General features: G+C 35.6%; 1 protein-coding gene across 15 annotated transcripts in view; it reads left to right on the forward strand.

Annotated features, from left to right (window-relative positions):
* The window catches only part of kcnh7a (potassium channel, voltage gated eag related subfamily H, member 7a), a 160,326-nt gene that overhangs the window by 125,059 nt on the left and 19,124 nt on the right, over window positions 1-16,143 (forward strand). For 8 of the 15 annotated variants that reach the window (XR_015493227.1, XR_015493228.1, XR_015493230.1 and 5 more), the window contains 2 exons: window positions 2,824-3,023; window positions 6,865-7,117. Coding sequence is in view for 9 of the 15 variants with exons in the window: in XM_087256719.1 (XP_087112845.1) it covers window positions 2,824-3,023; window positions 6,865-7,117 (453 nt within the window). In the remaining 6 variants the exon portion in view is untranslated. Of the gene's footprint in view, window positions 1-2,823; window positions 3,024-3,179; window positions 3,314-6,864; window positions 7,118-16,143 lie in introns of those variants that run through there. The other 7 variants (XR_015493229.1, XM_087256713.1, XM_087256716.1 and 4 more) reach the window with 3 other exon arrangements.

The raw sequence follows: 16,143 nt of genomic DNA on the forward strand, positions 1-16,143 counted from the left end.
CGTTCATGGACGATCACCCGCTCTGCATATTTTCCATCCTCCTTAACCAAACACTCCTGATTCAAATCATTAGCTAATTAGCAGAGACTAAAAGAATGTAATGGGTTTGACAGATTATTGAGACATCCAAAACATGCAGTGCTGATGGTCCTCCAGGAACATGGTTGAGAAACACTGCACTATACTATCTTCACACACGTGTATAGCTACAGTATGTTTGTGAGGGCTTTCCGTACACATGGTTTTTATATTGTAAAATTGTATATTCTGTCTTCTCAACCTAATCCTACCCTTAAACAAACCTCACAGAAAACATTATGCATGTTTTTTCTAAATACTTCATTCTGCTTTGACACAATCTACGTACATGGTAAAAGCGCTATACAAATAAAGCTGAATTGAATTGAATTGAATTGTAGGATTTAGAAGCTGTTTCGCTCATAGGGAACTTAAAAGTTAAAATGTCTGCTGTTACTAGTGTGTACAGTTGGTCCCCATAATGTAGGAAATACCAGGTACACAAACGTGAGGGTGAATTTAAACTGAAGATTGGAGGCAGGATTGGATTTGAACCACACATATGCTTTGCACACACCTGGCAACCCGGGCTGCCTCCGTGTTGCTCGTCACTTGTTTGCTTGGGCAGTTGTGACATAACCCACTTTTTTTTTCACCGGAGTTCAGTTTGCCGCGTCCAAAAGCAAGAGCTGCAACAACTGCCACCACACAAATTAAACAAGCAATAGAATAGAACTTTAGATATGCTTAACGTCATACTCATTGTAAACACAAATCAAATTAAGATGTGAAATATTGCTGTTTTAGTTGCATTATTAAAGTGCAGCACAGACAAGTAAACTCCGTAATTAAACTGTTACCATCATGTAAGACTTTTAGCCACATTTTGCAACAGGATAAACTAAACATATGGCTGTTTGATGTTATTCTCTGCACCTACCATGTCAGTAAAGCACCACAGACTCACACATTTCCTGAGTGAGCGCACACACACCCGTCATCATTTATGCTATCCGGACAAAAACAGAAGTTTTCTTTTTATTCGGCGTGCGGTATCACACTTTGTAATTCAATAGAGTTTATAGCAACATATTTTACAGTGTTTGCATGTTCTTTATGGCATAATTCATTAAAGTACAAGTAAAATAACATTCATTACAATTTAATAAAAAAAGCACCTAAATACTTTTGCATTATGTGATTTTGACTCATCTCGTCTTGTTCTCGTGAACCCAATCTTTTGTCTCGTTTCATGTAGTAAGCATCTCGTCACACCCCTATTTATATTGGTTAGTCTTAAAACAGTTGTGTACTCATAAACCAAGATTTAGCAAAAATTGGACGCTAAACACACATAGAGACACACATACAGTTAAAGTTAGAATTATTAGCCCTCTTTGAATTTGTTTTTCTTTTTTAATATTTCCTAAATGATGTTTGAAAGAGCAAGGAATTTTTCACAGTATGTCTGATAATATTTTTTCTTCTGGAGAAAGTCTTATCTGTTTTATTTTGGCTAGAATAAAAGCAGTTATTAATTTTTTAAACACCATTTTACGGACAAAATTATTAGTCCCCTCAAGGAAATTTTTTTCCCTAACTTTCTACAGAACAAACCATCATCATACAATAACTTGCCTAATTACCCTAACCTGTCAAGTTAACCTAATTAACCTAGTTAAGCCTTTAAATATCACTTTTAGCTGTATAGAAATGTCTTGAAAAGTATCTAGTCAAATATTATTTACTGTCATCATGGCAAAGATAAAATAAATCAGCTATTGGAGATGAGTTATTAAAACTATTATGATTAGAAATGTGTTTAAAAATTCTGCTCTCCGTTAAACAGAAATTGGGGAATAAATAAACAGGAAGGCTAATAATTCTGACTTTAACTGTATATGTAATCATATTACTTTTACTTTTATACTAATTTATTAGGGATATGATAAGATCTCATATGAGAGTGAGTCACGGGGATATTAATGAAATCTTACTAAATGAAATTGTTTATTAAATTAAATACCAAAAATTATTATTATTATTTTTTTTTAAGTTCAGTGTGTGGAAAAGTTTGATTTATCATCTGAAATTTTACAGGGGAGAAGCCAGTCAGTATACTTTATAGCTAAATATTTAGCAGTGTTTGAATTTCCTTTAAATTAATTTAAATAAAAATAAAATACCATTTATTACAATTTTAAAAAGCACCTAAATTGTTTAGAATTTTGTGCTAATTTTTTTCTAGTTCAATAAAAATCTGTTTTCCATTCATATGTTAGCAAATATTTTGCTAATATTTAAAATTATATATATAAAGATTAAAGTAAAGAAGTAAAATAACATTTATTACAAGCTGATTTTAAAAAAGCACCTAAATACTTTTGCGATTTGTGTTTTTTTCAGTTGATTAAAAGACGTTTTTCCATTCATGTATTTCGCCATTGAAGATTTCTTAAAAAGAATTTCCCCTCGTCTCGTACTCGTGAACCCAATCTCATATCTCTTAAATTTATTAATACTTTTTTTCATTTTTTATTAAAGAAATAATAATCGAATAGAAAGTGAATATAAAAACATTGAGTAATCCTCCATTCTTTTTAGAATTAAGAAAAAAAAAGTTTAACACCAAATCAGCATGTTTGAATGGATACTGAAGGATCATGTGATTAGTAATGATACTGAAATTTACATTTTAAATCGTTAAAATAGACATTTATTAAAAATTGTGACAAAGTTTTACAGTATCTTGTAGATCTTTCTAGCAAAAAAAAAATGTTAACACTTGTTGTCTTTGTATTTTAGCTCTGATGTATGCTAGTATCTTTGGGAATGTGTCCGCTATCATTCAGCGATTGTACTCCGGAACAGCTCGGTACCATCTGCAGATGCTTCGGGTCAAAGAATTCATTCGCTTCCATCAGATCCCCAACCCGCTGAGACAAAGACTCGAGGAGTACTTCCAGCACGCTTGGACATACACCAACGGCATCGACATGAACATGGTACGAGTCTGGCTCTTTTCCTTGACTTTGAAGTTCTGTCATTGAATGAAGACATGTATTGATCTGTTAGCATGTACTATTTGTGTGTGTCAGTGTAATAGCAATGTATCCTAATCACACATTATTAATGTGAAATGTGTTCATGTGTCTACGCAGTGATCTGATATGCATTGTCTCTTTCTTATACGCACTCAAACGGACTGTCTTCAACACCCTGGTGAGCAGGAGGTATAGATTAATGTTTGCTTTTCATCAAAAAGCTACAGTATTTCTTTCTGAAATGTTTCCTATGATGTCTGTATATTTTTAAACTGTGCCTTTTTGAGGTAAGCATAGTCTAAAAATATAATAGCTAATCCAAGGAATTTAATCAAAGTTGCGGTTTTTTCAAGACTTAAGGCCAATTTATACTTCTGCTTTGAGTCCATGTGGTAGGCCATACCCTGACCTCTCAAAAATTTAATTATACAGTACATTCTAACAATGCAGAGAGAAAGATCTGTTATTGGCCGGCTTGGTTGCGATTACTAGTGTGGGCGGGGCTAAGAGTCAAGGGGGCGGAGCAAGGCTGATGGCACAAGTGCCTTAACACCGAAGTTGGCGAGAGCATCCAAGTTCTCTCTGGCCACCCTGGCGACAACGGTGTCTGCCTTCACAGCTTCTGCGGCAAGAACGTTAAAATTCGCTACATTGTATTTAAAGGAGCCGTTGCAGTATATCGGCAAATCAGTTACATTCCCACATAAAAACCTGCTTTCTCTTTAACAATGAAAGATCAAGTCGTTGCTAGTGGTGTGGCTTTAGTTCATATGTATGAAATATTCTGAAGTTGTTTTAGTTAGCATGAGATTCCCGCTTCTTTTTTTAAAGAAATGTATACGCTCACCGGCCTCTTTATTAGGTACACTTGTCCAACTGCTTGTTAAAGTAAATTTATAATCAGCCAATCACATGGCCGCAAATCAATGCATTCAGGCATGTAGACATGGTCAAGACGATCTGTTGCAGTTCAAACCGAGCATTAGAATGGGAAAGAAAGTGATTTAAGTGACTTTGAACGTGGCATGGTTGTTGGTGCCCATCGGGCTGGTCTGAGTATTTCAGAAACTGCTGATCTACTGGGATTTACTTGCACAGCCATCCAAGGGTTTAAAGAGAATGGTCAGAAAAAGAGAAAATACCCAGCGACCGTTCTGTAAGAGCAAATGCCTTGTTGATGTCAAAGGTTAGAGGAGAATGGCCAGACTGGTTCGAGCTGATAGAAAGAAAATTTAACAATAGAAGATTGGAAAAGCGTTGCCTGGGCTGATGAGTCTCCATTTCTGCTGCAACATTTGGATGGTAGGGTCAGAATTTAGTGTCAACAACATGAAAGCATGGATCCATCCTGCCTTTTATTAACGGTTCAGGCTGCTGGTGGTGTAATGTTGTGGAGGATATTTTCTTGGCATACTTTGGGCCCATCAGTACCAACTGAGCATTGCGTCAACGCCACAGCCTACCTAAGTATTGTTGCTGACCATGTCCATCCCTTTATGACCACAGTGTACTCATCTTCTGATGGTTACTTCCAGCAGTAAAACACGGCATGCCATAAAGGGTGAATTATCTCAAACTGGTTTCTTGAACATGACAATGAGTTTACTGTACTCGAATGGCTTTCACAGTCACCAGATCCTAATCCAACAGAGCACCTTTGGGATGTCATGGAATGGAGATTCCCATCATGGATGTGCAGCCAACAAATCTGCAACAACTGCATGATGCTATCATGTTAATATGGACCAAAATGTTAAGTTTATGCCACAATGAAATAAGGCAGTTCTGAAGGCAAATGGGGGTCCAACCCGGTACTAGTAAGGTGTACCTAATAAAGTGGCCAGTAGTGTGTGTGTGTGTGTGTGTGTGTGAGAGTATATGTATATATATATATATATATATATATATATATATATATATATATATATATATATATATATATGTATATATAAACATTATTGCACATCAGTAAAAACATTTTTATGTATGTCCCTGTGAGAAAACATTGAATATAACTGGAAATACAGTGATCGCAATAATCCAACCCTTAGGAGCAACTGTGGTCGAAAGAGAAGATGACAAGGCTGTATTCTCTGTAATAGTCTTAGGCGGTGGACTTCAACATTCCGATTGCTTGCTTGACTGGATTTCAACTCTCCTTGACGCCAACACCGGCAAAGATGCTTCACGCCACCAGCGTCCATAGAAAATGGATGACTTCTAGCTAATTTTACATTCTCACCGTTTTCGGTGCATTTTCACTGCCGCAGAGGAGCTCCAAGTGTCAATCCTCCTGTTTTTGCCAGGATTTTCCCGTATTTGACCATTCTATCTCACTTTCATCCCATTTAAGTATTTTCCCCTATTTCTCCCATATTTGTAATCTTCCTATGAAAAGTGAAAGTAGCATCAAAGGATCAATCTCAAATGTGATATAATTGCAAGAGCTGTTGATGAGAATACTGATTTTGCTTCATTTTGGCTTGAAAGCACGTTGAAATGAATTTAGAAATAGCTGCATTCATTTAATTTCCTTTAAAGCTTGATCCTTCACCTTTCCTGTGTAACCTTTGAATCAGTCAATTCATGTGACGGTACTGACTGACAGGCACGCTTCATATAAAAACACAGTTCCCAGATCAGCTTCTGTACACACGATAATAAGAGGAGCGAAAGTGGACACTGGGATTTGGGTGTGTTTTAAACAGACAGATACACTAATTAATATATAAACATGCCCGTTCTGGTGTGTTTTATTTTCAAACACTAACAATTTTGTCTTTGGGAAAGTAATTGAATGCTTTCATTATAGATCTGTGCATTCTTAAAGGGACACCTCTGTTATCAAACAAAACAGTGTATCAATTTGAGAGATTGGCTGCTCTTTACTATAGTAAATATAACTATGCCATATTTTTACATCCCAGTGTTGACAGGTATGCACATAGATACTTTTATTTTGCGTTCCCGTCTTTCTTCCCTGAATGGATTTCTTTCTTCCTGAGTGTGAGTTTGAGCTACTGCTACAGTAACAGTGCATGTATTTTTGATGTCAACTCAAAACACCAGCAAACAACTCAACAAATAATAACCCCAATGCCTACTAGCAGTTCAGAATTGTTATTGCAGGGCAACAAAACACAGAGAACGCAGAAGTCTACATGCCCACAAAGACATTGGCCCTGAGGTATGGGTACCACTTGATGCAGAAGTATAAATCAGGCTTATTGTTAAGTCAAACCACTAATGGTTAAGAGTACTATCACTCAATACATTTGGTACAAAATACTATTTCAGTTTTTTCCTATAGTTAAATCAGTTTCACTTTGATGACCCTGGCATTTTTGGCATTTTCTACTTATAAGGCATCAGATTCTGTGTAGTTAGTCAGATAGATTAATATGTTTCCATGCCAGACTTTGCTAGCTGATGTTCCAAATCCAATTTAAACGAGAAACATAGTGGTTTTTAGGCAATTTACTTTGAGTCGAACCACAAAAATTGGGAGAAAGCATAATTGGCAGCTGCATTTTCCTCTGCTTAATGTGCCGTATATCATTTAATATGAAGCCAAAACAAATCAAAGCCAAAAACAATGCAAAGCAGTCGAAACAAAGGGTCCCGGATGCATTTGTGTTTTGCTTCATCTTTTATGTATTTGCAGTTGAGGGAGACGGGGCTATATTAGCATTGTATAATCTGGGCTGGTAAAAATCTGCAACCGTTCTGCCCTTCATCTCCTCTTGTCTATTGGGAACACTCTTTCTGTTCTGTCCTTTTCTGTCTCTTCCTCTCTCTGCAGGTATTGAAGGGTTTTCCAGAGTGCCTGCAGGCTGATATCTGTCTCCACCTGAATAAAACGTTGCTCCAGAGCTGCAAGGCCTTTCGTGGAGCGACCAAAGGTTGCCTTCGGGCACTGGCGATGCGCTTTAAGACCACCCATGCCCCACCGGGTGACACGCTGGTGCATGGTGGGGATGTTCTCACTGCCCTCTACTTTCTCGCCAGAGGGTCCATCGAGATCCTCAGAGATGACATTGTGGTGGCCATCTTGGGTGAGCATTAAACAATTAATAAAAACTTTTTTTTTTTTTTAAAGGCCCATGCATACCAAGACGATTTCTGCTCATGCTTTTTGCTGACGTTTAATGCCTTGTGACTAAACAAAGCCAACCAATCTGAGCACACACACCCAACGCACAAAATGGCAGTCATTAAAGCTTTATTAAAAAAAAAACTTTTAGCAATAATGAATGCTTAGCCAATGCAAATAGAACTTTTGTTCATCCATCTGGAACTTGAAGCTTCTGAAATTACATTAAACATGACTTGGTTGCACTCAAGACAAGGTGAAGAAAGTTTATTTATACAGTACATTTCAAACACAAAGGTAATTCAAAGATTAAAGCTGCAAGCAGCGATGAAAGGGACCTCGCAACTGGGCTCACCGCCTCATGGTGGCCTTAGGATATGGATTAGGAAGCAGATCAGATAGCGCATGCCTGAGTTATAACAACTTCCTGTTTCTGGCGAAACATCAACGTTTCCACAGAAGGAAAACTCTTGATCTTCCCAATTTAACATTGCCAAGGTCTTTAGATGACAATACCTAATTAAAGTGTTGATCTGATAAAATCGTTAAAGTACAACGCCTGGAAATGGCAAAAACGGCACTTTTTCAGCAGAGGAAGTTAAATATCCGACTTCCTGTTGGTTTAGAAATTTTGCTCCAAGAGACTCTTTTGTACAGTAGGTCAAAAGAGTATTGGCATATTTGATGTGTGTGCCAAATTTGGTAAACATACCTGGGTCGCTACTTCATGTGTGTAACATTTTGTGAGTTTTTGAGCATGTTTAGACCCTCAAAAATGCAATTTATTCTATAGAAGGAAAAGAAGAATAAAACGGAGCATTTCTAATAGGGCCTACGTAGGTATATCGCACTGTAGGTGCTCTGTCCCTAAATATATATATATAATATATATAAAATAATCAAACATAAGTAAAAGAAATAAAAACAACAAAGAATTAAAATCATATAAAAATGTGTTAAACGAAATCATTAAAGTCAAATAGTGCAATCAAGTGCTGTCGCCTCACAGCAAGAAGGTCGCTGGTTCGAGCACCAGCTGGGTCATTTGGCATTTTTGTGTGGAGTTTGCATGTTCTCCCCGTATTCGCGTGGGTTTCCTCCAAGTGCTCCGGTTTCCCCCACAAGTCCAAAGACATGCGGTATAGATGAATTGGGTGAGCCAAATTGGTCATAGTGTATGTATGTGTGGGACTTAATGTGTATGGGTTTTCCAGTGATGGGTTGTGGCTGGAAGGGCATTCACTGCGTAAAACATATGCTGGATAAGTTGGCGGTTCAATCCGCTGTGGTGACCCCAGATTGATAGAGGGACTAAGCCGAAAAGAAAATGAATTAATTAATGAAAGTGCCATCAGTTGGTCAAAGCACAAAACGTTCTAGGTGAGCACACATTTCTGACAACGAAGTATTTTACACTGAGGCGAGCTACCTGTTTCATTGAGGTGAAGTGACTAAACACGAAGAGCTGTATGATAATCATGACAGCAACTACAAATATTTCAACAAGACTGAGTTGTTATGGAGAGGAATTGCAGATCAAATAGCATCAGATTGTGAGTTTTTCAGTATTTCACTTCATGTTCATAAGATCGTCTTAAAAAAAGCTGAAGATAAGCATCCCGGTGTGCACAAGCCTTAAACATGTTAGTAAATCGAACTAAACTTATTATGAAGTCACACTGTAATTATTGTCATGGTTTTAGAAGGCTAAAAGGAGCAAGGACTCAAATGCAGGGACAAAAACATGGGTTCATTATAAAATAAAACAAAAAGATAACAAAAACTACCGTGAGGGGGAAAACATTAACAAAACAAATAAGCAAACAAAATTGACTGGGCTGGCAGGAAAGAGTAGGGTTGGACAGGGCTGGACAAGATAGAAAAGGCAAACAAAAAAAAAGAAGTACTGGAGAATATAAAGGAGAAATAATTGACAAGCAAACAGGTGAACTGAATAAACTAATAATGGGTTAATAAGGAGGGTGTGTCGAGACAGTAGACAGGAGAGCACATAAAACAAACAAAAACACAAGCCATGTGCTCACTTAAAGAACAGGACTAGAACACGCAGCCAACAAGAAAACTCACATGAAACACAACACTAAAGCATGCGGCCACAATGTAAACACGGATGTACACACAATGTAAAACTGAAGCTTATACAAAAGACCAAGACAAACGGGAACAGAATAAGAGTGGTCAACCTAAGAAAACTCGAGCCGAGTACAACATACAAGACAAGACAGGACCAGTGTCCACCAAGTTATGAATTAACAAGATCGAAGTGGCAGAATCCTGCATCAACAATCATCGATAAACCAATCAGATGACTCCAAGCCTACAATAAATAGCCCATTTTGTCTTACCTCCCTTATCTTCGTTTTTGAATAATCCCCCCATCCACCCTATCTCCACCATTCCTCCTTTACCTGGGGGAGCTCTCTAGACCTTCCAGATCTCACCCCCTTCTATGCTACAGTATATGACCAGGCAGTATCGCCGAGCTCAGGGTTCTCTCCCAGCACAGCATGCTATACCTGTAATTAGTATCAAGCAATAGCTAAGTAGCAATAGCTAACTCTTTAAATGGTCTTCAAAGACCACAGTGAATGCGAAATGAAGTTACTGATTCTGAGCTGCATGTAAATCAGTTTTATTTCCTGCACAGACCTACAGTATGTAGGTTTATAACAACTTTGCAATTTCAAATTTGAGCTTGAGGATGTAATATAAGCCAGCAAGATATTAGTTTTTCTTGTCAATGTATCAGAAATACTATGTGCCCTAACATACATTCAAGTGCATTAAGTTGCAAGACATGTTTGGCGCAATTTGTTGCTATTTTCAGTTCAGCCCGACCCTAATTTACACATTTTGTGCCACATTGTTTAACTGAAAGAGACCACGCCATTGACCATCTAAAAAAATTTCTACAAAAATATAAAAACTACTGCCTCCAAGCCTTCTTCATGTCCCGGGGGGGCTTTTTTCTGTTAGACCACACTTTGTTATTATTGTTAATTTATTTGTTAATAGGAAATTAAATATGTAGACTAATGGATGTCTTCAGTGGAGTGTGAACAACACTGTTTACTTATACACAAAAGTAAAGGAGTAAAGAGTAAAAATAAAGTAAAGAGGCCAAATGGAGGAGGCTTGTTCTTTAACCTCTTGCTGCAGATGGTCTGTTTACCTGTTTTCTCGCTAGTGAAGCATTCAGTTTTTCTATTCAGTTTTTCCTCTTACAAAATCCGCCATGTAAATAGCAAATGCACCATAGTGCTATTCTACTGACTCTTAAAGGGAATGGGAGATGAGACTCTGATTGATTTAATGCATGTTATACTCAAAACACACCCATTATTCATTAAGGTAATAAGCACAAGCTGTTAGACCATGCACAAGGATGCAAAGCATATTTTACAGTCCTTAAAATAGCAAAAGAGGATTCGGACACGCCCTTAATGCTTTTGCGCCCTGCACTTTAAACTTTGCACATATATCGGTAAAATAGAGCCCTATGTTTTCTGTTCTGTTAAAACAAAGATGAATATGCTTGTTGTTTTGAAAGACGAGGAGTCAGGTTCAAATTGATTCAGTAAAATCAATACCATTGTTATTGTTTTTATCAATGTGTTTACAAGTGTGGAGAAAGACCCAAGAGCTGAATTTCATGTATTATGTTTGCCATGCAGTTTAAGTAGTAGACCAAATGTCTCAGCCATCTGACCAATAACAGGAGAGTATGCTTGAACAGAAGTTTCTTGAATAATCCATTTCAGACATTGTAAGAAAAGAAGTGTAGCTGCAGCGCATATTAAAGGAAAAAAACTTTGTTTTTTGACTCAGTTTAAGTCTATTATTTGAGAACTCATTTATAAACCTTAAAAATAGCATAAAAGGGGACCTTTAAAATGGTTTTTGTTTTTTGACTTTCCCACATAGTCATCATCAGTCCTTTGATTATCCAGGACAAACCATTAGGCTTTTCCACAACACATTACTTTAAATGGCCTTGGTGAATATTGCTCTATAAATCTTTCATCAAAATTGAAAAGCTTCTATGAAATTACTTCTCTCTTATTTGGTCGTGAAATCAAGGCCGTACAAAAAGGGAAAATAGCATTTCATAATCGATCATAGTTCAGCATGCAGGCATTTCAAATTAAGATTAAAGGTTTGCCTTACAATATTTCCAGCTGAATAATTGAAATAATGGGAATAAGTGATTGCGGCGGGTACCACATCTAAAATGCTGGGCATCTAAACAGGAAGATGCTATAAGAGGAAGTTATTAAAGATATCTGCTATATAAAAGAAAGTGCTTAAGAAATGATGAAATACATTACGAATGTATATTCAGTTTAAAGAGCCTTTCTGATATCATATAAGAACTCATTTTACCTTTTAATGGCTTCACAAAATTCCCCCTGGGGACTAGTAGTTTATTGCTTATAAATGTTTGATCATTTCTCATTTCCTGGTGTGGTAACTTAAGTTACAAAACCCCATGCCGTTTAGTGCAATGATCAAAACGATTGCTTTTAGTGTTACATTTTCTGAAAAATAATTATGTTATGATTCGTTGTATTGAAGCTTACTGTTTGATATAGCCTGCAATTTAAGTTGAAGTTTTGTCATTCAGTGTAATGCTGATTCTCTGTTAAATGCCATTACATTCATTCATTCATTTTCTTTTCGTCTTAGTCCCTTTATTAATCTGGGATCGCCACAGCGGAATGAACCGCCAACTTATTCAGCATATGTTTTATGCAGCTGATGCCCTTCCAGCTGCAACCCATCTCTGGGAAACATCCCCATTCACACACATACACTGGACAATTTAGCTTACCCAATTCACCTGTACAGCATGTCTTGGGACTGTGGGGGAAACCGGAGCACCCAGAGGAAACCCACGCAAACACGTGGAGAACATGTAAACTCCACACAGAAATGCCAACTGGCCCAGCCGAGGCTCGAACCAGCGACCACCTAATGAGTCGGTATCAAGGCGACTCGTTTGAAGCACTGTGAGTCGACTCTTTTATAGATGAATCAACCGTTTTAAACACTGTATTCTTACAGATTTAAGCCTTAGCCGGATACTTCACTTCACTTAGAGCTGTGTTACACACTACATGGAGGGGAATTTTCAAAAACCCATAATATGGGCTCTTTAAACTAAAATGAGGACTGGATGGATTCCCCTTGATGAAATGGATTCTAAACTTTAGAATCAATTCTCGGAATTGATTATTTTTGGAATTAACTCCTAGCCCTAACTTCTTTATCAAAGCTTTTTGCCAAAGTGGTGAGAACAAATCTTTTAAAGGATAATGGTAAAATATAAAGATACAGTATTAGTGTCCAAACAGCTGAATATTGGAATACTATGTAAAATTGGTGGTTGGACAATAAATTGTAATATTTACCAATATACGTTTACATTAATCTACTGTTTTATTTAAACATTTCAGCATGGCATACGATAATCAGCTGTTAGAAGTTGCGCAATGGTCTAAGTGAACTATAAATATGGTCAATTGAACCAGTTTATTGAAGCGAACCATTTGAATCTGTTCACTTAAATCTGATGTTCAATCTAAATATGTGATCTAATCATTATTAGCAAGTGACGTCTTATCAGTATTAGCAAGAGAGAGTCAAAATATTAATTAGTTCTTTTAAACTGAAATGAGGACTCGGATTTCCTCATTGGAATGGATTCAGAACTGTGAAATCAACTCTAAGAATTGATTCTTTTTTAAATGAACTCCCAGCTTGAAGTCCTTTTTAGGAAAACATTTTGCCAAAGTGGTGAAAGGTAATGTTTAAATCATAAAGGCAAAATATAATGATAAAGTATCAGTACTCAAATAGCTGAATATCAGAATGCTACAGTATGTAAAATTGGTAGTTTTACAATGAATTGTAATATTTACCAATATCCGTTTACATTAGTCTACTGTATTATTTGAATATTTCAACATGACACACCATAATCAGCTGTTAGAAGTTGTGCCATGGTATAAGTGAACCATAAATTTGGTTATTTGAACCAGTTCATTGAAGCGAACCATTTAAATCTGTTCACTTAAATCTGATGTTCAATCTATAATAATATCATTATTAGCAAGTGACTTCTGATCAATAATAGCAAGAGAGAGTCAAAATAGTTCTTTTAAACTGAAATGAGCACTCGATTCCCCTTAATGGAATGGATTCCGAACTTTGGAATCAACTCTCAGAATCAATTCTTTTTGCATTGAACTCCCAGCTTGAAGTCCTTTTTAGGAAACCATTTTGCCAAAGTGGCGAAAGCTAATGTTTAAAGCATAAGGGCAAAATATAAAGGTAAAGTATCAGTGTCCAAATAGCTGAATATCGGAATTCTACAGTATGTAAAATTGGTTGTTGTACAATAAATTGTAATGATTACCAATATACGTTTACATTATTTTATTATTTGAATATTTCAGCATGGCATACCATAATCAGCTGTCAGAAGTTACGCAATGGTATAAGTGGACCCTAAATATAGTCATTTAAACCAATTCATTGAAGCAAACCATTTGAATCTGTTCACTTAAATCTGATGTTCAATCTAAATAATCTATCTAATCATTATTAGTGACTTCTTATCAGTAATAGCAAGAGAGAGACAAATTAGTTTTTTTAAACTAAAATTTCTTAATGGAAGGATTCCAAACTTTGGAATCAACTCTCGAAATCGATTCTTTTTAGAATGAACTCCCAGCCCTAACTTCTTTTACGAAAACTTCTTGCCAAAGTGTTGAAAACAAATCTTTTTAAAGGATAGTGGCAGAATGAAAAGATACAGTGTCAGTGCCCAAATAGCTGAATGCTATGTAAAATGGGTTGTTGTACTATAAGACACTTAAACACTCATCTAAATTTAATAAAAACAGCTCAGAGGCTCACAGGTAATAAGAGACTTAATGAAAGAAGTGCTGTCCTTCGTTCAAGGATATCTCTCTCGTGATGAGCTTTTATAGATGGAGAGAGACTGAAATAAAGGAAAGCTGAGAGAACGAGCGAGCGAAGGGTTGTAATTAAATAAGACGACGCACGAACGAGAGTGACAGCGACGTGGTGCGTGTTTCCCTTGTTCATTAGATTTGCGAGGTGTCACTTAGTGTGACGGAGAGCCCCGGGTGACAGCTTTGGTTTCATTATTTACCGACACATTTATTAAACTCGTGCACCGCGCATGAGTCTCCAGCCACAAACCGGCAGGTGGAGCAGGGTAAGGCGAATATAAATGGTCCATCTCTCTTCCTACGCATGCCGACTTTAACAGAATAAGGCCAGAGGAAGAAAAGAAGACACACTTACACACTCATGCAACTCAGCAGAAAGTCACTGCATGAAATCTGCTGAGAGAAGCTTCCTCCGGTTTCATATGTATTCTTAGGTCCCGGGTTGAAGAATCACTGCCTCAGCAAGAATGCTGTTGTCTTACGAAAGTGTTGCAGGTGGACACTTCATCATTGTGCACTAATTCTGGCTCAGGCCTGGACTCTGGCACTCTAATACCATACTGATATAGGCTCATCTCAGATAGCTAATGTACAATATGCAGCGGCGATTGCTTTAGCTGCGTCCCTGAGCCGGATTTAGATGCGGTGGCAGGTGGCTGCTGCCCAGGAGCCTGCCGTTTGTTTGTCAGGTCTGACCTTTGATATGTATCGCTGCAGAAATGTGCTGTCAGGCCTCGACTTTTCTTGCTGGCACATGTCTTTAAGAAGCTGGCAGGAGACTTGCAGGAAATAAGCATGCAAGTTATATGTATATCTTAACTAAATTTTATTATTTATTTTTGTGATTGATTTATTAGCATGAAATAATCTTGTATAATATAATATAATATAATATAATATAATATAATATAATATAATATAATATAATATAATATAATATAAATTAATATAATATAATATAATATAATATAATATAATATAATATAATATAATATAATATAATATAATATAATATAATATAAATTAATATAATATAATGTAATATAATATAATATAATACAAATTAATATAATATAATATAATATAATATAATATAATATAATATAATATAATATAGTATAATATAACATAATATAAATTAATATAATATAATATAATAAAATATAATATAATAAAACATAATATAAATTAATATAATATAATATAATATAATATAATAAAACATAATATAATATAATATAATATAATATAATATAATATAATATAATATAATATAATATAATATAATATAATATAATATAATATAATATAATATAATATAATATAAAATTATTTTATTTTATTTAATACAACAAAAAAATTGTGAAACATCAATTGGTCTGTCAGTGTCTTAACTTTTCTTGGGCTAGCTTTAACATCAATAGTGTAATACTTCGAATGAAAAACGAGATGGAAAGATAGTTGAGATTGTTGAGCACAAGTTCTTGTCTAAAATTAAAGCAACACTTTCAGCTGCGAGTTGATTTGAGTTGATATAAAGGAGGATTAGTGGAAGCAGATTACTAGGAGGTATATTTCAATGCTGCAGATTTTATAATCTACCAACATCTACCAGTTTTTAGTGTTTGAACTATGTAATAACTTTAAATAGGGTGCTGGAAACTTAGACGATGGTCTTAAAAGACATGTTTATAGTTGCTTATTAAAATATTAAATTCATACTGTGAACAATGTATATTACAAATGGGCCTAAATTAAAATTTTATTGTTAAAAAAAAAAAAAAAGTTAAGTTACAACATTTGTTGTTGTTACGTTTTCAACATAAAATAGTACAGTGTTTAGACATTTGCACATTTACTTTATTATTTAAGTATATTTGTTATTCATTTCAATACACCATATTTTGGATAATTTATTAGATGAATCTTATTTAATAAAATTTCTTATTATTTTAGAATGATTAAATCCTATTTATCTGTATGTGTA

The sequence above is a fragment of the Danio rerio genome, chromosome 6 (genome assembly GCF_052040795.2).
Source record: "Danio rerio strain M-AB ecotype USA chromosome 6, GRCz13ab, whole genome shotgun sequence".
Lineage (NCBI taxonomy): Eukaryota > Metazoa > Chordata > Actinopteri > Cypriniformes > Danionidae > Danio > Danio rerio.